General features: G+C 28.0%; 1 protein-coding gene across 1 annotated transcript; it reads right to left on the bottom strand.

The window, feature by feature from the left end:
• Positions 1-5,103: 5,103 nt before the first annotated feature.
• LOC142323809 (neuferricin) lies at positions 5,104-22,577 on the bottom strand. The gene is made up of 4 exons (XM_075364051.1): positions 22,035-22,577; positions 18,973-19,113; positions 9,428-9,614; positions 5,104-6,686 (listed from the first exon to the last, which is right to left on the bottom strand). Exons 1-4 carry the CDS (start codon positions 22,393-22,395, stop codon positions 6,497-6,499), a joined length of 879 nt encoding a protein of 292 aa, XP_075220166.1. The 5' UTR covers positions 22,396-22,577; the 3' UTR covers positions 5,104-6,496.
• Between the last annotated feature and the right edge of the window lie 91 nt (positions 22,578-22,668).

The raw sequence follows: 22,668 nt of genomic DNA, 5'->3' as shown, positions 1-22,668 counted from the left end.
GTTAGCATTTTCTCTTAGTAATGGGTATGTAGCTACTCATTTTTAGAGAAATAAAATAATAGACTGTACACTAAAAAATATATTTACAACTTGTATCACAATATTATATCTTTTTTTCAAATTAACACATGTGTATTGTTTTTGTTTCCATTATACAAAAGTTCAACATAAGTTACAATCAAGTATACTATTAAACGATTGTTTGTTATTTTATTTTATAGGTACAATAATAATATTTATTTAGAACCTGAACCATTTTTTAATGGTTTAAAATGGATATGACATATATATATATATATATATAGTACTCAAAACCAAGTAAATTCAGGTAATCTAAACTTACAGTTACCTGAAATTGATGTGTTTTTGTTACTTTGGATATCTGGAGTTGAATTATATGTTCAAATTATAACAAAAATTTAAAGCAACGAATACGACATCTCACTTTCTAATAATAGAAATGGTTATTACATTGAAGAACCAATCTGATTTTAAAAAATTCATGATAAATTAATACTGTAATAATAAATGCAATCCTTAATACTGAAAAATAAAAAAAAAGTTAGTAATTAACTCTATTATTAATATATCTACCTCATCATCAAACAATTCAAAACTAGAAATGTAGCAATACTTCATAACTCAAAAAATTAGTTTTAAAAGTCAACAGTGCACATTGAAATTGTATAATTTTATAATTGCAATGTTTAAGTTTATTACCTTTCTTGCAACCCTGCTTTTAGCACCTTTATACAATTTCCTTTTTACATTTTTTCAACGTATCATGAATTTATGTTGAATTGTCTAATACTGTGTTTTTATTGTTTAGAAAGCACAGTTTACATTTAGAATAATAGATCTACATACAGAAAAGTTTATTACAGAATAAAGAAAACTGATCTATACACAAGATTTTTTAATTAACTTTAAAAGTTATAATACAATACTGTCAAAAATGCTTTAAGTACATTTAATTATTTATTTATCAACTGTTAGAAATTTTCTTAGATATTAAAAATTATCTACATGGATTTATATTTCATTAAAGTAATATAATACATATAAGGTAATGCTACTGTATATTCTATTTTTATTTTAATTCTAAAATATAACAAATTTCTAAGAATGAGAAGTTATTTTTAATATTAGGGATCAAAATAGGGTACTCCACGTAACATCTGGAAAACTAAAGTAAATAAACTTGATTAAAAAAAAATCAGAAACATTAAATAGTAAAAAAGTTAAATGCAAACAACCAGATATGCTACTATTGCCTCAGAAACACAAGCAATAGAATGCTACACTATTTCAAACTATGAAAACTTTAATAAAGTTTTGAGGAAAATATCTGTTAAAAATATAAATAACAAAACAAATTTGCAAAATAGTAGAAAAAAATAACACAACTTTTAAATAAATAAACAGTAACATCTTATAGTCCAATGAATTCAATGTAATTAGAATAACTAAAGTACGTAGGAGTTGTAAAGGGACACCCACTAAGAAGAACATTTTTTATAGCTAAACAGGTGTGAAAATCCTTTCCTCAGAAAAATAAACTGCATAGGATATGGTTGTAAAAAAGATAGAATTACTAAAAACAAATACAAGTAAACAAAAGTAAATAAATTCTCAAATCAATTAATAATAATAGCCAATTGTTTCATCAGTTATTATAAATTAAACTAAATATAAGTAAATAATACAAGATATAAAGTCATATTTCTGAAAATAAATTATTCCACAGCCAATAAATATGATATATATCATATTTATTGGCTCTACACCTTTACTATGTTAACCCTGAGTCGCTACTTATCTGGTTACCATTACTTTCAGAGAAAGAAAACAACTCTGATATCAATTTTAAGTTAATTCAAATAGTTAACATAAAATTCATAGTGATGAAACTAATATTTATATTTTATAAATTTGTAAAAATTATTTCTAAATCGTTCAATTATATATATATATATATATATATATATATAGCCATTAATAAATATATAAATTATAATAAATAGTTAATAAAAACAAAGTGGTCAGTTCAGATTCTCATGAGAAATAATTAAAAAGTGAAAAAAAAATTACATCAAACAGATTTTTATTGTAAATCTATTATAGTGATCACAAATCAGTGATCACTATATCTGTTTCAATACACTGCTAAACATTATTACCTATTACATTAATTTTTAACAAGTATAGGCTAACTGCCCTATTAAAATAGATCAAAAGATTAAAATAGATTGTAAGATCAATTGAGCAACTGGGCGGAATAAGGGCAATAATGGAAAAAGTAAGTTATGAGAAAATGACATTTGAATGTTGTCACTTAATTTTATAAATCAGAACTCATTATGATATTTTCAGTAATATTACAAACAGGTTTGTTTACAATACTTTTATGATCTAATACTAATGCAATCTGATTTTTAACATTGGTAAAAAGTAAAAGATTTCCCAAACTCAACAATTTTTTAACTTTACTTCTTCCAGTTTTATTGTAGTTATTGGTAGTAAAAGGATCACAATGGCGTAATTTCTTTAAGATTCTTTTGGTTCTAGCAGTCCAGAAATCTTTAATAACTGTAATGATATAACGTACAAGATCTGGAGTTCAAGATCTTTCATCCATCACCAAAATCCATGTTAAAATAAAATAAATAGTAAAATAGATATATATTTAAATTTCAATACTCACTTGTATGGACATCAAATAGTTATAACCTTGCATGCAAAATCTTAAATTAGATTTACCGATCACAAATCATGAAAAAGAGATTTGAATGGCATGGCAAAATATTTTTTTGAGTAGACCAAATAGATGGTTGTGATCTGATTATCATTTGATCACAAAAAACCCTATATTTGCATATTCATCATCATTTTCAGTTCCCTTTAATCAAAGTTTCCTCAGGTTGGGCCTTCTACAAAATTTCTATATCTGCTTCAAACCATGAATCATCTCTCTCCAATTACTCCCACCACATCTCCTCTCTTGTGTACTTCCTCCATTTCATTCTTGGTCTAACCCTTGGTATTCTACCTGTTTCTACTGCACGCATCATCCTGTTTGGTAATCTTTCCTCGTTCATCTTTTCAATATGTCTGAACAACCAGAGCTTTGATATTCCAATTGACTTGACAACACTTCCCAATTTAAGTTTCTCTCTAATCATACTGTTCCTTACCCTATCCCTTCTTGTCTTCCCTAACATACGTCTCTTGAATTTCATTTTTGCTGCCTGTACTCAACCCTCCATCTTTCTGCCGCGTAGGTAAGAATTGGTACAAAGTATGTTTTATACGTAACTCTCTTACATTGCAAAGGTACCTCGTTCCAGATCAGACTACTGACACTCTGATAAAATCCACTTGCCTTTTGAACTCTTGTATGTATTTCTTTAACCATTCTCCCATCCTTGGAAAAAACTGTTCACAGATAAGTAAACATTTTACACTTTCTATTTTTCTACCATTCATAGTTATATCTATTGAATTTCCCTTTTTTATGTCTTGCACAATCATTTTGCTCTTCTGAACACTTAACTGCATATCACATTTCCAAATTTCTTCAATCCACATATTTATTGCACACTCTACATCTCTTTTCAAACTCCCCCAATACAACCAGGTTGTCTGCAATTAACAATTTCTTCATTCTTTCTGCTATCTCCTTTATAACTTTTTTGAAGAGTTGATACGTAGTTATTATAAACAAAAGTGGCGATATCACCTTCCTTGTCTCAATTCATTCTTTACTTCAAACCACTCTGACTTTCTCAGTCTAGTCCTGATGTAACTCTTGCTTCCCTTACATATAACTTTAACCATCTGGATGTTTGCTTTATCCATATTTTTTTCTTCTAGCCCCTGCCATACAACTTCCCTATCCATACTATCATACATCCAGGAACACAATTACTAATTTCTTATTATAATCCTACTTCTTCTCAGTCACTGGTCTTATTGCAAAAATTAAATCCATAATGGATCTACCATATCTGAATCCCATCTATTCACTTTCAGTCCCCCTCAGTCTTACTCCTGATGCAGTTTTTCAGTACCTATTCAAACAACTTTGTAATGTGTGGAAGTCAGTACTTCCACCTCTGTAATTGCTACACAACATCTTGCCCCTTTTCTAAATATGGGTATTATTATTCTCCTTTTCCAGTCTTCTGAATAACCTTCATTTTCCATATACCTCTGTACAGTCTGTACAGCCCTGTAATCACAAACTCCTGCAGCCTTCACCATCTCAATACTTATCAATTCCTGGTGCTTTGGCTCCTTTCATTCTTTTTAAAGCATCCTCTATCTCCTTCATCGTTTTGTAACATAGGAGTCCTCACTTCTCTCGCTCCAATCCTGTCCTTTTCCTCCCTTCTTTCTTCCAATCGAATTTAGGAGTTCACTAAAATATTCCTTCTGAACTACAAAGTATTTCTTCCTTCTTATTATCAGATGTCCTAGATTGTTCTTAATAAACTTTGCCCAACATTTGCTCTTCTCTTTGCTTATAACTTTCTTACATTCAATTTTTGCTTCCCTATACTTCTCTATAAGAATGTCTTCATTCTTATAGTTTTATCTCTATGCCTTCCATGCTATCTTCTTCTTTTCAACTGTCATCCCTACATCATCATTCCACCACTTTGTTTCCTTAACTTTTCTTTTCCTACTGGTTCTACCACATACTGTTCTGCTACATCCAATGTGGTGTTCTTGAAGCACTCCCACTCTTTTATTTTTCCTCCACCTCTTTTATTTCTTTTTTAGGTAAGCATTCCTTTATCCCATATATCTGCATATTACTGATCACTATTTAGGGCTATGAACAAAATTCTAAAATTTAATGAAGTTTTTAATCAAGGAAATTAGAGAAGACATTTTTATAATAACAGTATCAAAATTTCAAGGTTAACTTTCTGATATTTCGGCACTTGCTTCAGCAGGAATGAACATGTACTGATTTAATCTAACATGTTTACAGTTAAACTAAAACTTTTATTACTTATCAAGAGTTGAATATGCAATTCAATACTGCAGGCATGCAATGGGAATGGGAAGAAGAATCATTAAATTTCTAAAACAAAATATAGTTAAACATTTTTAATAAAAAATAAAATAGGAAGAAGTTATATTCCTTAAACATAACGAGCTAAAGTAGACAATATGCTAAGTAAATCCTACTACTATCCCATGCATCTGAATGTGGGTACCTCAGGTAGTTTTTACTAATATCAAACATTTTTTTATTACATTTAAAATATTATGACTTTATAGTTCTCATAATTATTCTTAATAAGTAATAAATTGTTTTATTTTTGTTTGCATATGGATAAAATAGATTTACATTTAAAATAGACATAAATACAAGCAAACTGTAGACACACATGATAAACTAGTCAGTTGCATTCTCAATGCTATTGCCCTCATCAAGGAACTTGAAGATATCATTAGCTTGGCGACAGAAAATGTAAGGAAACAAGCCGAAAAGTATATCAGGATGTAAAAAAATGAATTTTTGAATATTTATTGTAAATTAATAAAGTATAAACCACAGTGAGTATTTTTTTTTTAAAAGTAAATTAATAGTATCTTAATTTTTCAAAGGTCTAAATTTATTGTACTAAAACATCTGTTTTTTATTTTTACAAATTCAAAACATTTTTGTTAAATTCTGTTTTTAATATTAAAAGTTGTTCTTTTTTTTGTTTTTCATTGACTTTATTACATGAATTGTTTCATAATTAAATTCTCTACAAGTTTTGATAGTAAAATTTATGCATTTATTAGTTATTTAACAAAGTTATTGTACTTCAAAACTAAAAACATAAGATTTTCGTCACTGAAATTTTCTGTTTTACTTTGGATAACAAGAAAGATAAGGGAGGTACAGTTTTGGGATCCATTTTATTAAATTTTTCAAGGCCAAAAAAATTTTTTTGAAGTGCACATAATTCAGAACTAATTAGAATCTTAAGTTATTTTCACATTCATAACAGGAATGAAAAAAAATTGTTTTCAGTTATTTATCTCTACTGAGGCTATAATTTTAACAATAGGAGATGATCTGATATAAGATACAGTAATTTCCAAATGTGGTATAACCATGTATAAAAATAACATGATCTATGCTTGGCATAGTGAGTATAGATGCAGAGATGAAATGGTTTCCCATTGTTTTCTTCACCAGTTGAATATATTAGTGCATTTAAGTAAATTAATCCTACCGAGATGTAAGCAAATTCACACTCTACACCTTTACTATGTTAACCCCGAGTCGCTACTTATCTGGTTACCATTAATTTCAGAGAAAGAACACAACTCTGATATCAATTTTAAGTTAATTCAAATAGTTAACATAAAATTCATAGTGATGAAACTAATATTTATATTTTATATAAATTTGTAAAAATTATTTCTAAATGCTTCCTTTAAATAAATAGAAAAATATTTTGATTGTAATACTGTAAAATACTAAATGCTACATATGTACATGACAACTGGTTGCTTCTGGGTGACAATCTTCATATTCTTCAATATTTTTAATTCGTGTATTCCTATCAGCCTCAGTTGATTGTCCCATTATATTTAAGCATGCACAGCGATGAGTTTTAGAACCAGGTTCATAGATTTTACGAGGTACTCCAACCCAATCTCTTTCTATTCCACCACTGCAATCAAAAGATCTTAATAATCTTTAATAAAAAATATAACAAACAAAAAGATTGTTTTTGTTTGCAAAAATTATTTACATCAAATATAATATTCTTCTTTAACAAAAATATTGAAAAAGTAGTTTTAATCTGGACTGCAACATACCTTAGCCAAATACTCAATATACAAGGTTTCTAAATAAAGTAATGAGACTGGTTCAGAAAAGCATTTTATTTACAATCCAATTATACATGGACTCTATCACCTTTGAAATAGTTTCCTTGGGAAGCCACGTAACGCTTCAAACAGTTTAATACAAAACTTGATTGCACAATGTTGCTCATAATTAGTATCACTCATTTTTGTAATGCACAACAAAAACTCATTTTATGAAAGTTTCGTTTGTCTCATGTGACAACAGCAGATGAAAAATGTTGATACCTAATATAAATCAGCTGTTCATATAACCATATGTTTAATAGTAACTTTACAGTGTCATCACTTTGGCTGCCAAAAAAAAACTAGTCTCATTACTTTATTTACAGACCTCGTAATTTCACACTACACTAAGGATTACCTTATTTTATGTTTATATTGAATAACAGCAATAACTAATCTTCATAACTCAATTTTGAGCACGAAACGTGTAGCATGCGGCAGGAGATAATTAACTAATGATATTAAGAAACTGATTGAACTTTGTTCTGCCAGAGTACAAACTCCTATGTAGAAAATTAATCAGAGGCTGTTTTTACGCCAATTCCAGTTATTTTCATTATATAAAAATTTGTATTTTTATTAATTAGGTTGATGAAATGTGATTACAATTAAATTTTTTTTTAAAAACTAGCTTACAAATATGTGATGATATTGTGCTTCTAAAAGATCTCTTGACATCACTTCTACCAAACAGAACACATGTAAAAGATATTAACCACAAAATATAAATTTTACTTACAGTTCCTCAAACAACATGAACTTTACAAGAACCCTAAATTTGACAAGAAGAATCTTCATTTACAGCACATAATAAAGGATATTTAAGAAACCTCTTTAATAAGACAGAGACCATAAATTAAGCTCAAACCATAGCTCTGAAACATCTAAAAACACGCAATTCCTAGTATTTTGAAAATTAATCATTATTATTATTATTATTTTATTACACCTGCATGTTATTATTTTTTCTATTTTCAAACACAAATTCATTTTTTAGAATCAAACACTGATCTTAGGTTTTTAACTCTTAACTAATAATTTTCTTGTTAACTGTTAGTTGAATATATAATTTTATTGTTAGAAACTTTCCTTTAAGACATTTGACTTTAGCAAGTATAATACAGAGTTGAGTCAAAAAAGAATTAAAGGTTGATAAAAAGGATTGGAAGATATTAAGTATTCAACTACTAACAAAAATACAGAATTTTAAACATTGCACAGACATTTTGATATTATTATACACAATCATTAGATTCAAATGTATAATAATTCTATTACAATAAGAATTTGAACAGATAAAATATTTTATAAAGGAAACAAATTAGAAAATGGAGGTTGCTGAGAACTTCCATGAAATATAAACACACTACACCTATTAGAAGTACTTCCTTTCGAGTATAATAAAGGTTAGTCATTCCATCCAATAAATAAGCAAGTGATACTGATAAGACATTCTGATAAGATGCAATTACAAGTACAATGATGTTTGATTACAGTTTATTAAACAACTGTAAACGTTTTAACTTTAAACATAAAACTCCTTCAAGTCAATTGAGAATCCAGCTGATTGTGAAGTTAGGCCAGTTATCTGATTTTTAAACCCGAGAAATGTCAAACCAGTTGATATTTTAAGTTAAATTAGTGAATTTTATGCTGATTTTAAATAATGTAGTTTGCATAGCAAACATTTTACAGTGGGGAGGAATTAAGAGAAAAATACAAATCTTACAAATAATAGTACCATAACTACCAATAATGAATCAAGTACCATATAAATAGAATATTTAATTAAGAATGATGTAAAAAATGTTAAAAATAAAAACTGAATTCTACAGACACCAAAAAATATACACACAGCAACACTATTAGTCATATTATAGAGAGCTTTTACCATTTAAGATTAAGCAAACTCAGTTGACACAATTAAAGGTTACAATGTTGTGGTAAGGTTTGTTTTTTGTTAGTGTTTAAGTTTAAAAATGAAGTGCAGATAGAAGATGAATGAAGAAAGAGCATAGTTGTGTAAAATTAGGGAAAACAGCTTTGAACAACTGAGATGTTAAAAAAAATACTGTAAGGAGTGTTTATCAATATTTGTGTCCGAGGGTCAAAAACTGTTCATTGAAGGGTGAGAGTTATAAAAAGATTGAGTCCTGATTATTTTTGAATGACAATACACCAATGCATTCTTTAATCATTCTTTCTGCATTTTGCAAAAGATTAGGAATTTCTAGTTATCTCACTTATTGTATTTATAAGGCTTAGAACTGTCCTACTTTTATTTATTTCCTAAAATAAAAATGCCAATGAAAGGTGTTATATATGAGAATGTCTATTGATCCAGAAAACTGTGATAAATGAACCGAAAGATGATTTCAAAAGAAACATTTTCTTGGGCATCTAATTTGTTGTATGAATATGATCTACAGAGGTGTAATGTACAGATGCAGGGAGATGATTATATTATATGTGGTTTTATGACCTTACTCTGGGAACTTGTTTACATTGTTTATCAAATTATCACCATTTATCAACTTACCTTCTTGTTGAACACCACACTCTACTTCCGGTGTTAATATCAAATTCAACATTACATGGTGGATAATTTAATTTGAACTCATCTGATACAGTTTGTGCTTTTGCTGCTTCAACTAATTTCTTTTGAAGTTTATAATAGTAACCAGTTGGACGCCCATCAGAGTTATAATACCTTCCGATCAGTTTACCTTTAAAACAATGATTAAAAAAAAGTTAACACAGTCACTAAGTTCAAAGCAATGCCCTCCTCAAACAGAATCATTTTCCTTTCAGATTTTCATGAGGATACAGTTTATCAACCAGATCAGCGATTTCAAACTTAATGTTAAAACAAAACAAAAACATATTTATATGGAAATAATTTCCCTAAAATAAAATTGATTAGAAAATGTAAATTGCTGAGAACTCCTTCAAATATATACCATAGCAAATAAAATATCATAGCATAACACAGGTTATTTTATCCCAGAGGTTAATTATTTTATCCCATTATGAGCAAATAAATCAAATTCACACATTATATGCAATAAAAATCACTGTTCTAGAATTATTTGGAACTTCTCATTTTTTTTTTGCAAAGAATAAAAATCCTTTTTTATTCAAGTAAAAAAGAGGAACTATTCTATATAAGAGAATAACTATATATATATATATATATATATATATATATATTACACACACATAAGTTTATTTATATAGCCTATGCTGATAACATAAGGATTTCAAAGTGGCATAGTCGTACATCTAAATTGATTCAGCCATTGAGTTGCTATATTGGAACAAACATACTGTCGTGTGTTTATGGCTCAATTAGAGACTGACAGTTTAGAATGTTTATATAATTACAGTTTATTGATTTACCAACATAATTACAACAAGCCAAGTCAATATTAATGACAATGGTGATAATAATTTATTTATTTAGCACAACCGAACAACCATTTGAGCCTTTGTATATTGTACACTGAACACAAAAACAGTTGATAATGTATATATACAAATCAATAACAAGTTTACATATACAGAGTGATTCAGGAGGATAGGGCAATACTTTGACAACTCATTCTAGAGACAAAAAATAAGAAAAAAGTTCATATAAACATAGGTCCTAATGCTTCGTTAGTGAGTTATACAGGGTGAAAGATTTTGCCCGAGTTTCAGTTCCTCCGGGTAAATTAAGGCTTTCTGAAATTCTGGGAAGGTCAATTAAGGGGTAAATTCAATTGTTGCTTGTGGTTTTTGAGCTGAGAAATCTAAAAAAATAGCTCCCAGAACTGTATCTCTCTTAGTTTCTAAGATATTCCATGTAAAATGCTAAAAATAGGGTCAAAAACACATTTTTTTATGTTTGACATACAATAACGTTGTTAAATTGGCCAATAAATCATACATCTTTTAAACATAAATTGCAGAGAATTTAATTATAAGAAGATTATGTAAATAATGTCAACAGAAAACAAATAAAATTTTAAACATGTAGACTTTTATTAACAATAAAACAGATTAATTTTTAACAGATTGAAAAAACTTTTTCGTTATGTACAGTAGAAAATAACTGGAGGAAGAAAGAATATTTACTGTTTTTTTATGATAATGATAAAATGCTGCTTACAAGTACTATTTCATGTGGTTTAATAACTTTCAAAAATGCCATCGTTGTGTTCAATGCACTTTTCTACGCGTTGTACTAGATTTTGTGTTGCCAGTCTAACGGTATCTTTGTGTTCCTTGATTATAGCTGCAGCGTTGAGAATGCAAGCAATCAGTTCATCGCGTGTGCCTACTTTTTGCTTGTAAACCTCATTTTTCAACCATCTCCACAAACAATAATCCAACGGAGTGAGGTCTGGGGATCTCGGTGGCCAATTAACCGGCCCTCCACATCCTATCCATTTACCAGCGAACATTTCATCAAGACATTGCCTTACTTCATTAGTGAAATGTGTAGGAGCTCCAATAAGTTGTTAATACATTTCAATTTGTTTTGCTAAGGGAATATTTTCCAGCAATATAATAAATTCATATCATATCTTATTTATGGGAAGTTGATGATTTGAGGCTCAACTGAACTTTTTGTATTTTAATGATAATGGCTCCTTGATGCAGTAACTGACTATCATTCTGTACTTGGGTTCTAATTAATAACTTGAATTACTTAAATTAGAATTAAATTAATTATATTATTATATAGTGGATATAATAAGCTACAGTTATACTTATTACAAAAACACAGCACTGAATAAAAAAAATTCAGCACTCAGATATATTGAGAACTCCACTGATCAATTAATAAATCAATGTAATAAATGAAAAGTTCCAGAGCCATTGTGAGGGTGAAAAAACACTGGTCAGTAGTAATTATTTTTTACTTTAACATAACCTTCATTGTTAAAGGTTTAGATCAAAAAAAGAATTACATGAAAAACAATTATGTAAATTTTTATTATTTTATGTAGAATATCATTAAATGCATTATTATGAAAAACAAAACAGAACAACTTTATTATAAAAAAAAAATAAACTACCATTTTTTATTACAGAAAAAAAAGACCATATGCCAGTTTATTGAAACTGAAGAGTATTTAGGAACTCTAAATTCATCAGGTTAAAACTTTACAAATATAACAAAAACAAAGGAAAAAAGACAGTAGGTGCAAATGTGTTTCTAGAAGATGTTTTCAAAGCTTTCACTCAACCCGTTCTTCATTACTTGTCATAAATTGGATTGTTTATCTTAATTACACTTGTATGAGATAGAAAAACCTTTATTTCATATCAAATGGTATAATTGTTATGTTTTATGCTTCAGTGGAATTTCTGATACCACTGCTGCTAATGGATTCTATTTTAAAAAGGTCAGGAAACCTGCAAAGTGTTTGTAAATTTATGAAATTACACATTTAATAAATAAATAATTTAATATATATATATATATTTGTCATATTTAATATGTATGAAAATTTCATATTATTCTAAGAATGCTGAGATCTTAGTTTTTATATGTTACATGTAAAATTTAAATGTTGTGGCTAATGTCTTTATATATCATTTGCTCCATTTTTTTTTATTAAAAGTGTAGGATTTTTAAATTTTTAAATAAAATTTTCACTTCATTTCTCTTTATAAATTCTCACTTTTTCTTACTCTTTATAGAGTTCTTACTTTTTTTGTTACTTTTTATAAATTCTCACTTTTTTCTTACTCTTATTAATTGAATTTGTCTAATGCCCTATTTTTAGTCAGTCTTGTTCCATCCTTCAAAGACTCAATATGTGTTTATTACAAATATATAATTAATACAATAACGTTATATATATATGAATTAAAAATTAAAAGATTTTAATAAAAATAATTTATATTATAAATGAAATAAAGACTTTTATTTATTTGAATGAACCAGTGAATAATAAAATATTTAGAATTAAACCTAACCGAGGTATTGAACCAAGGCAGCATATTATTCAATATTTTTCCTCCAGGTCGGATATAATCTGCAACTTTGAAGAATTATCATTTTTAGTCTTCCAGAACTACGGATATAATCTATGATTAAATTATACATATAAATATATATTTTTAGTTGTAAATGAAACTATTACAAACAAAACATGAATCATATTTTTGCAATTACAATAAGTTACATACACAAAATACAATCCATAACATTGCATTTCAACAGAATAACAAACAAGTTTAATTGTAAACAAATGAACAATAATATAATTAAATTGTTAATATTTACGTATAGTTGAAATAGTATTTACATTCATTTATGATATAAAATTAATAGTAATCATATAAATGTATAATAAATTAATAAAAACCTCATAACAGTATTTTGAATAATAATAATAATCAGCATATTGCTTAAATAAATAATAATGCAATTGAATATTTTAATTTATAACAGTTTGAAATTACATTCACATTAATCTTAAATAATAAATAGATCCAGGGAAACCTAATGCTCAAGAACAATAAATTATTATTGGTGACTTATTGCACCTAATATATAAATCAATACATAATCATACACTGTATAACATAGATGTGAAATCATGATTAAATTAATACACATATGTGAATTAGGTTATAAATATTAATGCAATATTTATGAGCATGTAAACAGTCATATTATAAGAATATAAATCAAATGAAATTATAAGAATAATTGTAAGAAAATAATTAAATCAATGAAAAATATTATTTAAATCAGTCATTTGAGATTGGTATTAGGCATAATTTATGCACAGGTCTTCTTAATGGACCATTAACTGCATGTAAATCAACAACCCTTACTAGGTTGTCAGAGCCTGGGTAAACCTGGTTGACAATTCCATATTTCCAATGCATGGGTGAAGAATTTTTGTTGGTAACTAATACTAAATCTTCCACACAAAGATTACAGGATGGAAAATGCCATTTACTGCATTACTGCAAATAATGAAGTCCTTAGACCATTGTCTCCAAATAGATTGTACAAATCTTTAGTGTAATTGCCAACAGCCTAATCGATTAATTTTAATTTTTTGGTAATTGGGTTCAGGGAAAGAAGTAAGTGGAGATCGTATAAGAAAGTATCCTGGATATAGGGGTTCTGGATCTCTATGATCTTTTGAAATAGCGAAGATAGGACAGGAATTGAAACAGGCTTCAATTTGTGTTAAAACTGTATATAATTACTCAAAGTTAGGGATCGTTTGTCCAATTACATGACGCATATAAAATATAACACTTTTGATTGCGCTTTCCCATAAACCACCAAAATGGAGTGAAGAGGGGGGAATAAATAACCAGTTATACCTTGTGTAATTGTGAATGTCTGATTTTAGTTTTTCTGAATTTAAAAAAATGATACAAATTATAAATTATATTTTTGGGGCAATGGAAATTGGAACCATTATCAGAAAAAACTTGAATGGCAATACCCCTACATGATATAAATCTTTTAAATGCTGCAATAAATGACTGTGAAGTCAGATCAGAAACTAATTTTAAATGAATAGCTTTAGTAGTGAGACATATAAAAAATGCTGCATACAATTTAATTAAGGTCTTAGATCTCTGCCCGTTATGACGAATCACAATTGGATGGCCATAGTCTACTGCACATGTAGAGAATGGTCAGGAAGGAATAACTCTGGAGGGTGGTAACTGACCAAGCTGTTGCACCTGGCTTTTTACATTATATTGAAAGCATATCATACATTTACAAATGACAGAAGAAATGATTCTCTTATCATTAATAATCCAATATTTCTGATGTAAAGAATGATATCTTAATTGAACACCCGAATGCAAAAGATGAAAATTCTCAGCATTAATCAGTTTTGTAATATTTGCATTAAGATGTAAAATAAGGGATGTTTCACATGATGTATACAGAGTGTTGTAATCTGCCTCCGACATAAAGTAAGCCTAAATTATCCAGAAATGGATCAAGTGATATAAGTTTGCTATGATTAGAAATGGTTTGATTTCTTTTAAGATTATTTATTTCGTTACTAAAATTCATGTGTTGAGATTGTTGAATAAAAAAAGTTAAGAGTATGATTTGATTCCTTTGTAGTTAGGAAACCAATGATTCGTTCAGTTTTCATTGATTTAGCATTATGAAAAAATCTAAAACAGAAACTAAATGTGCGAATTAAAGTGTGTACTGAAGAAAATCGTTATGTGTAATCAAATACAACAGTAGATACAAATGATGTTACTATATTTTTTATGTTTTTCTATTAAACATTCAGAATTCATATTACAGTTATTAAAAGTAATACCTTTTGGCCAATGGAAAGAAAATTGTGAAAGCCATTGAGGACCATGCCACCAAATTGACATGTCAAGTAATTTACTTGGTGTACAACCTCTATACATAAGTTTGCTGGATTTATCAGAGGATTTGACACAATGCCAATTAGCATTTGAAGTGTTTTTCTGAATCTCAGAAATTTTATTGCTGACAAATACTTTCCAATTAGATGGTTGTCCATGAATCCAATGTAGCGCTATTGTAGAATCTGTGTATATCTCATCAAATTGTATGTTTAAGGCAGTAACTACCTTTAACAATAAAAGACTAAGTAGTAAACAACCACGAAGTTCAAGTCCTGGCAGTGTAATTTGTTTTAAGGATGCTAATTTTGATTTAGAACAAAGTAAATTAGAAGAAGTTGTATGGTTGGCGTATACAATTCATATGTAAATGCAACAGCTATAGCCTTTTATAGAGGCATTGGAGAATCCATGGATTTGAATAGAATTAATTCTACAATCAATGATAGGTTTGATGGAATGATTTATTTAATTGATTCAATCAAATGCAACTGGTTGTATAAATTGAGCCATTGTGTTAATAATGTGTTGGGTAATATTTTGTCCCAACTAATTTTAAGTTGCCACAACAATTCAATTTTTTTTAAATGTTTATGTGAGAAAACAATAAGTCCTAAAGGATAAAATACACCTGATATAATGGAATCATTAGAATGAGTAATTCGGAAAATTAGCATGTCTGAAAAATTATTCCAAAGAACTCTTAAAGTACATAAATTCTGTTCTTGATTTGAAGGAATGGAAGAATTGTGTTCAGAAAAAGAAATGTACTATTATTGGAAAACCATTTATGGAGTGGAAAACCATAGTGTTGTAATAATTTAAAAATATGAATTTTCAATTGAATAATTTTATTTAAGTTATGAGATCATCAACATAAAAATTATTTTGAATGGCCTTACAGGCTTGTGGAAAATCATTATCATTTTCATTAGTTATTTGATGACTAGTGACTAAATATGGTGCGCAATGGTCCCATACATTACGGTTCATAATGCAAAGTGTTTTATTTCTTGATCTGGAGAATCATGCCAAAGAATACATTGTAAATTGGAATCACTAGGTTTAACTAATACCTGACAATACAGTTTAGCTATGTCAGATGTAATTATGGATTCTGAATTTACGCAATATGGAAAATAGGTTTTGTTGGGCTACAGGTCCGACTAATAAAGTATCGGCCATTAATGGTTTTAGCTGAACCATCAAAGACAACTCGAATTTTAGTAGTTAGACTAGAAGGCTTAAATACTGGAAATAAACTACGTTTAAATAGCACACTTGCTATTTACCAGCTATTTACTTGGTATTTCATAACATAATTTCTTAATTAACAAATCATTGGAATTGAGTAATGACATGTGACCTAATTCTAAATATTCTTGAATGTAAGCGGAGTAGTCCTTTTTACAGTTGGTATGTTATCTTTGCATGATAACGACATGAGAAATTTGCCTTGATTATTTAGAGTAGTGTTGGATTGAAAATGTTTTTCACATGTAGAGAGGTTTCATTAACTAAAGCATTAATTTCTTAAATTTTCCAGAAATTCTTGAGTATAGTTGAGAGATTTTCATGAGTGTTACGAACAAGAAAAAAAGTGACAGTATTGTTGCCCTTAATGTTATTAGGAAGGCGACCACTAACTATATATCCTAATTTAGTTTTCTGAATAATAGGATATCTGGAATTTAGAATGAATTTCCCAGGCAGTATGTCAATGTTTTGCAATTTGCAATGTTGAACTTGGGATCTGCTAGAAATATATTACGGGAAAGATTAATGTTAGAAATGTTGAATGTGGTTGATGGAAGGCTGTCTGATATGTCAGATAAAACAGCACAACGCACTGTAAATGAAAAGTTCTTATATCGAGAGGGAAATGTAAGTGTAACACTGTATTTGGATTGAGATAAAGAGTTATTTATGCTGGAAATGGGGAGATCATGTTTAATAATTTTACTAATTTTCAGGCAAATTTATATTTGCAAAAATTTGCCTGGTTACCAGAATCTAATAAGATTCTACATGAATGGTGATTACCGTATATATCATTGGTGTTACATATGGCTGTTGATAAGGTACATTTTGTGTTTGACTGATTATTAAATGAACAATAGGTATTATATTACCTTCAGGTTTAATGTCATCTAAATTAGAATGATTTATTTTGTTCATATGAACGAATGTATTATGCATTTTAGTACAAAACATAATAAATTTTTGAGTAACACCCATTAATAGAATGGCCTTTATTTAAACAAATAAAACAATTATTATGCCTCAAAAAGTCTCTGCATTCATTGATGGACAAATTTAAAAATTTTTTACATTGTTGTAAATGATTGTTTGAATTACAGAATAAACATCGCTTAGACTTAAATTTCGATTAAAAACTGACATTATTTCCTTTAAATTGGTTGTTATAATTCAAAGTTAAAGCATTTGTTAAAAGCTTTGGTTGAATTGTTATCATGCTATCCCTTTTTTGTTTCGTTTTCTGTTTTTACTTGCATGTTTGAAGTGAATGCATTAATATTTTCTAGAAGTTGTTGTCTGGAATTAAGAAATTTGATAAAGTCTTTAAAGGTGGGAAACCTTTGATTTGACAACTTTTCCTTCCATAATCTTGAAGTATTGTGGTCCAACCTTGATGTTAGAAATTGGAAAACAATAAATTCATATGTTTATGGGAAGTTGCACTGATTCAAGCGAATTCACATAAGAGGAAATTTGACTAATAAATTTGGATAAAGTATCTATGGATTCTCTTTTCACAGAATCTGATCTTAAAATGTGCTCAGCATTATGGAATGCAATTATATATTTGTTATCAAATCATGATTTTAATAATTCTAGAGCATTAACATAATTTGCATTTACTATTGGCAGATTTTTAACGATAGCTAAGGCTTCATCCTTCAAAGAGGACAGTAAATAGTGTAATTTTTGAATTTTTGAAAAATCATCTCTATTATGTACTAAATCAATAAATATATTAAAATAGTGCTGTCATTCCAATACATTACCTCTAAATAAAGGTATATTAATGGGTTGTAGATGTCTTTGCTTAAATGTTGTATTTGAACTAAATTCTTGATAGATGATTTTTGAGTATTTATTAAAAGTTGAAATTTGGACTCTATAGTACACAAGTTTTCTACAACTTGTATACAATGCGAGTTAAAACATCATCAAAATATTTCAATTCAATTTCTGATTGAATGGTGATATATTTGCTTTGCAATTCAAGAAGATTCCTTATTTTAATTTGTAAGGTGGGAAAATATCACCTTGTGAACGATCAAAACTGTGAGTAAATGTGCCAATCCTAGTTATAGCAGCGGCCTTTACTAACCCTCTCTGTCTAATTTATTGTTCCTCATCCATAATAATATAACCTAAATTAAAAATGTGAGTTATTAAAAAAGTAAATAAAATATGAAATGAATCAAATGTTATTACATGAATGATGAGAATGTAAATTAAATGTAACAATACATTAAAAAATGTATTACATAAATGATGTTGTAGATCAAATTGCTGTGAACCCTCTTATTGTAGTAATTTGTTAAACATTAAAATTCTTGAAGCAATGTGATTTGTAGGCTCAAGGCAAAGAAAAGGTAAATAAATCTTTTAAAAGCAATTAAACAATAGTGTAATATAACTTTTTTTTAAATTTTAGTAATTAATGACAGCTAAATAAATTACCTTTATATTCATATTCCTTATGATAAAATTTTGACCAATCACTTAATGATTTTATATCTTGTAAAGATAAATCTAATACATCATCAATAAGACCTTTCTCTGTAAAATCACCAGTTACAAATGCTCTACTTCCATCTTTACCTGAAATAAGAAATAATCACTCTTTATTAACTTGTAGAATAAAATAAGAAAGCACTTTAGTTTTCTCTAAATGGCTAATTTCACAAATTATACAGTAATAAATTAAATAGAATTAGAAATATCTAAGGAAATTGATCTTAATTTTCCTCAAATGACTCATATAATTTATTAAAAACTGAAAACAAAGTACAAATAAATGAAAAATAATTAGTAAACTATTAAATTTTTCAATAAAGGCTGTAAATTATTAACAAAGCTATAAGTTAGAGTTTTTCAATTAAAACTTTGCTGCTATAACTTCATGTGTAGGGCACATACAAAAACTACAGTCATCAATCAGATATGTTGATCAAAGAAATTTAATACTGTGCAAAATAAAGTATGATGCACATATACTACATGAAAATAAACAACGTGATTAAGGTTTCTGAGTATGAAGCAAACCCCAATAATTTAAATACCTTCTTACTTTAAGTATAAAATATATTATGAACATCAATTATACTCCAGTTTTTGAATGACAGAACTGAGGAATTTAGTGAAAAATGATATAGTCATATACAATGTATGGTCTAGAAAGAATTCCTGATCTGATTATGAATACTTCCAAAGAGTTGGATGAAGTTTCGGATAGCTGAGGAACTGATGGAAGGACAAATTTTCATGAAAGGATGGCACACTTATGTCATCAACATTTATGCCTTATGTTTTGAAGAATTGCATGATAATCAAATTGGTATTTTAACTATTACGTTTATGTAACAATTAAGTTACTAACTGCTATCCTTCAGATTTAAATACTCTTCAGTAACTATGAATCTAGTAACAGGATAAGTCAGTCATTCCATAAATATTACAACTCAATTATAAAAAACCAAGCTGAAAAAAAGAAAATCTCATACTGACAAAACACACACCAAGTGCTTTCTTTACTGTGTAATGAATATAAATAAAAATCAGTAAAAGATTTAGCAACAGGAAATTGGTTTTTAACACACCTTTTACCATAATTCAAATAAATTCACAACCATACTTTACTATAGCACAAACGGAAACAATTTTCTAATGTAGGACAATTAATGGTTTTTGATTCCCACAAACTGCAAAAACCATTAATTTTAGTGGCAGTTGAGGCCATGCATTTTCATGGGGAAAAAATTCCCTTCATTAGGATATCTCACTGTTTATTCTGTATTGCTCTCCCACGCATTTAATAAATACCATGGATATTGTCATACTGGCTTCATAAATTCTACAAACAAAATTTCTTAACAAAATAGCTATCATTTTTTGTTCAAACTGGTTTTTTCTTTAATTTTTGACCTTGTTTGATGAATGCATGAGCATCTATTGTTTGAACTGTTCTTTTATCTCAATATTGATGAATCAAATCCACGTTCTCATTACCAGCAACAATATTGTCAAGAAATTCACTTCCTTTATTCTGTATTGCTAAGAAAAGCCTCTCTCATTCTTTTCAATTCGAAGGCATACAAATTGTTTTGGTAACCATCATGCAGAGTACTTATGAAAACCCAATTTATCTAAAACAATTTTTAAAAAATTCATCTTGAAATTTATGAAACATTTCCACTAAGTTCACTAATTTCCACTATATATCAAGTGCTGTTTATTATGAACAACAAATTGCAATTTCAATATTTTCATAAAGTTTAACATTCACAATGAAATGTCATTTCCTTCTTTACATGTCATGCCATTACTCAAGCAATACATAATGAAATGTTGACTAGCTGTATGTGTAATGATGTTAAGCTTAAAAGTTGATGTCTACTGCACATGCACTATGTTCTGTGGAAACTGGTTTGTTTGTAATACCTGACCAGAGGTTAATTTATAAACAGACTATGTATATTTGCAAATATATATTCAGTTGAACTATTCATAGCCAACTAATAAATGGTAAGGTTATAATCATCAAAAAAATAAATAAAAATAGAAGCACAAAATAAACATTATTTGTCATCCTTGCTGTAAGAAAAGTTAGAAATTTTAATAAACAAAGATATAATGCTAATTTTAGGCAACTCAATAATTAATTAAATATTAAATAATATTTATTATTATGGTTATTAATATTTAAAAATGATTAAATGTTTGCACTCATAATTTTAAGTGCAATACTAAGGCCTAAAGAAATGAATGTAGTCAACAGTTAACAAGAAACGTTAGTTTTAATTTTTGTCAGTAGATCACAAAGTGGTTTTATCACATGGGACTAAATAATCTCCAAAATTCCACCTGTTTTTAAGGTAGAATAATGTGTTTGAATAGAGAAGATTTAAAAAAAGAACATTGGAAACATTCTAGTACAATTTAAGATTATTCTTATAAAGTGATTACATAAAAAAGGTAATGAAAATTACTTAAAAACTGTAATGTGTTTTCAATTGCTTGTAGTGAAATTCTAATGAAAGAGTACTTAATTAAGCTTTAACAATGAAATGATCAAATGCACCAAAGATTGGAAATGATGACAGTCGTGAAACTTTGTGCTTCCTCTACTCAATGCCCTGGCTCTTCTACCCCTGAGTATAAAGAACTTTACTTGTTTAATATCTAATGCATATAATTTTTAAATTTAGGCCAAGCAAAGATACATCTCAGTAATACAGAATGAAGTGAAAAGCTATGTAATGGGGCAATACACATGTACCAAACACTTTGTTAATAGCTATGCTTAATAATATCTACCTAAAGGCGATGGCAGTTTGTGTTTGTGATTAGAATGCTATAAAATGCTGATTTAAAATTAGAACGCTGATTTAAAACAGGGAGGGCAACAGAGATTATTAGATATGTCTGTACAAATAATTTATTCTCATTTGTATGCCATTTTTTAAATGGCTTTAGTAAAGCAGATGAGAATTTTTCCAAAATTATTCCAAATAAATGCTCACCTGTAAATCCATGATAACCTTCTCCTGGTCCATAAAATTTTTTTCCTTTAGTAACATCAAAAACTTCACCTAAAATAGATAAATATAACTTTTCACTATTTTCAGAATATTTGTTTAACATATCAGCAGTGAAAAGAATGTCCGACTCCTCTTCTTGAAACAATTCTTCATTTTCTGCAGCAGCAACACATGTGAGTATATTTCTGCTGGATAAAAAATCGTTCACCTTTTTACTTAAATATATACAAAAAGTATTGTAAAAATCATTAATATGTTTATAATAAGGTTCTTGTACTTGCTGCATACACCAAAAGGAAATGACTGATGTAATAACTGTAAAAACTGCATATTTTGCCAACATTTTGGTACTCTTTAATCTATTATAATAAGTTGCACATTATAAAAAAATAAACTCAAATAAAATTATAAATTATGTAAGAGAATACTACATCACTGATAAGATCATCTAATCCATACACCCTTTTATTTACTTTTAACTACATTCCTAACCTAAAAACAACCTGTTATTTTTTCGGTAGTTCACCTTAAAGAGTACTTGATTTCGATGGATGTTTATTGTCAACTGTGATAAACTACTATTGCACTTATAAAAAATAATAATTAACTTCAAAAG

The sequence above is a fragment of the Lycorma delicatula genome, chromosome 4, assembly GCF_047948215.1.
Source record: "Lycorma delicatula isolate Av1 chromosome 4, ASM4794821v1, whole genome shotgun sequence".
Lineage (NCBI taxonomy): Eukaryota > Metazoa > Arthropoda > Insecta > Hemiptera > Fulgoridae > Lycorma > Lycorma delicatula.
The sequence above is the reverse complement of the archived record's forward strand: the minus strand, read 5'-3'. Positions and strand labels throughout refer to the sequence as shown.

What these genes read in the sequence shown, in the direction of transcription:
- LOC142323809 (XM_075364051.1), bottom strand. Translation starts at nt 22,395, where the DNA reads ATGTTGGCAAAATATGCAGTTTTTACAGTTATTACATCAGTCATTTCC. An exon ending in TAAGGAATATGAATATAAAG is followed by an intron (nt 9,615 to 18,972) that starts GTAATTTATTTA and finishes ATTGTTTTAAAG; the next exon opens with GTAAACTGATCGGAAGGTAT. An exon ending in GTGTGGTGTTCAACAAGAAG is followed by an intron (nt 6,687 to 9,427) that starts GTAAGTTGATAA and finishes TTTTGATTGCAG; the next exon opens with TGGTGGAATAGAAAGAGATT.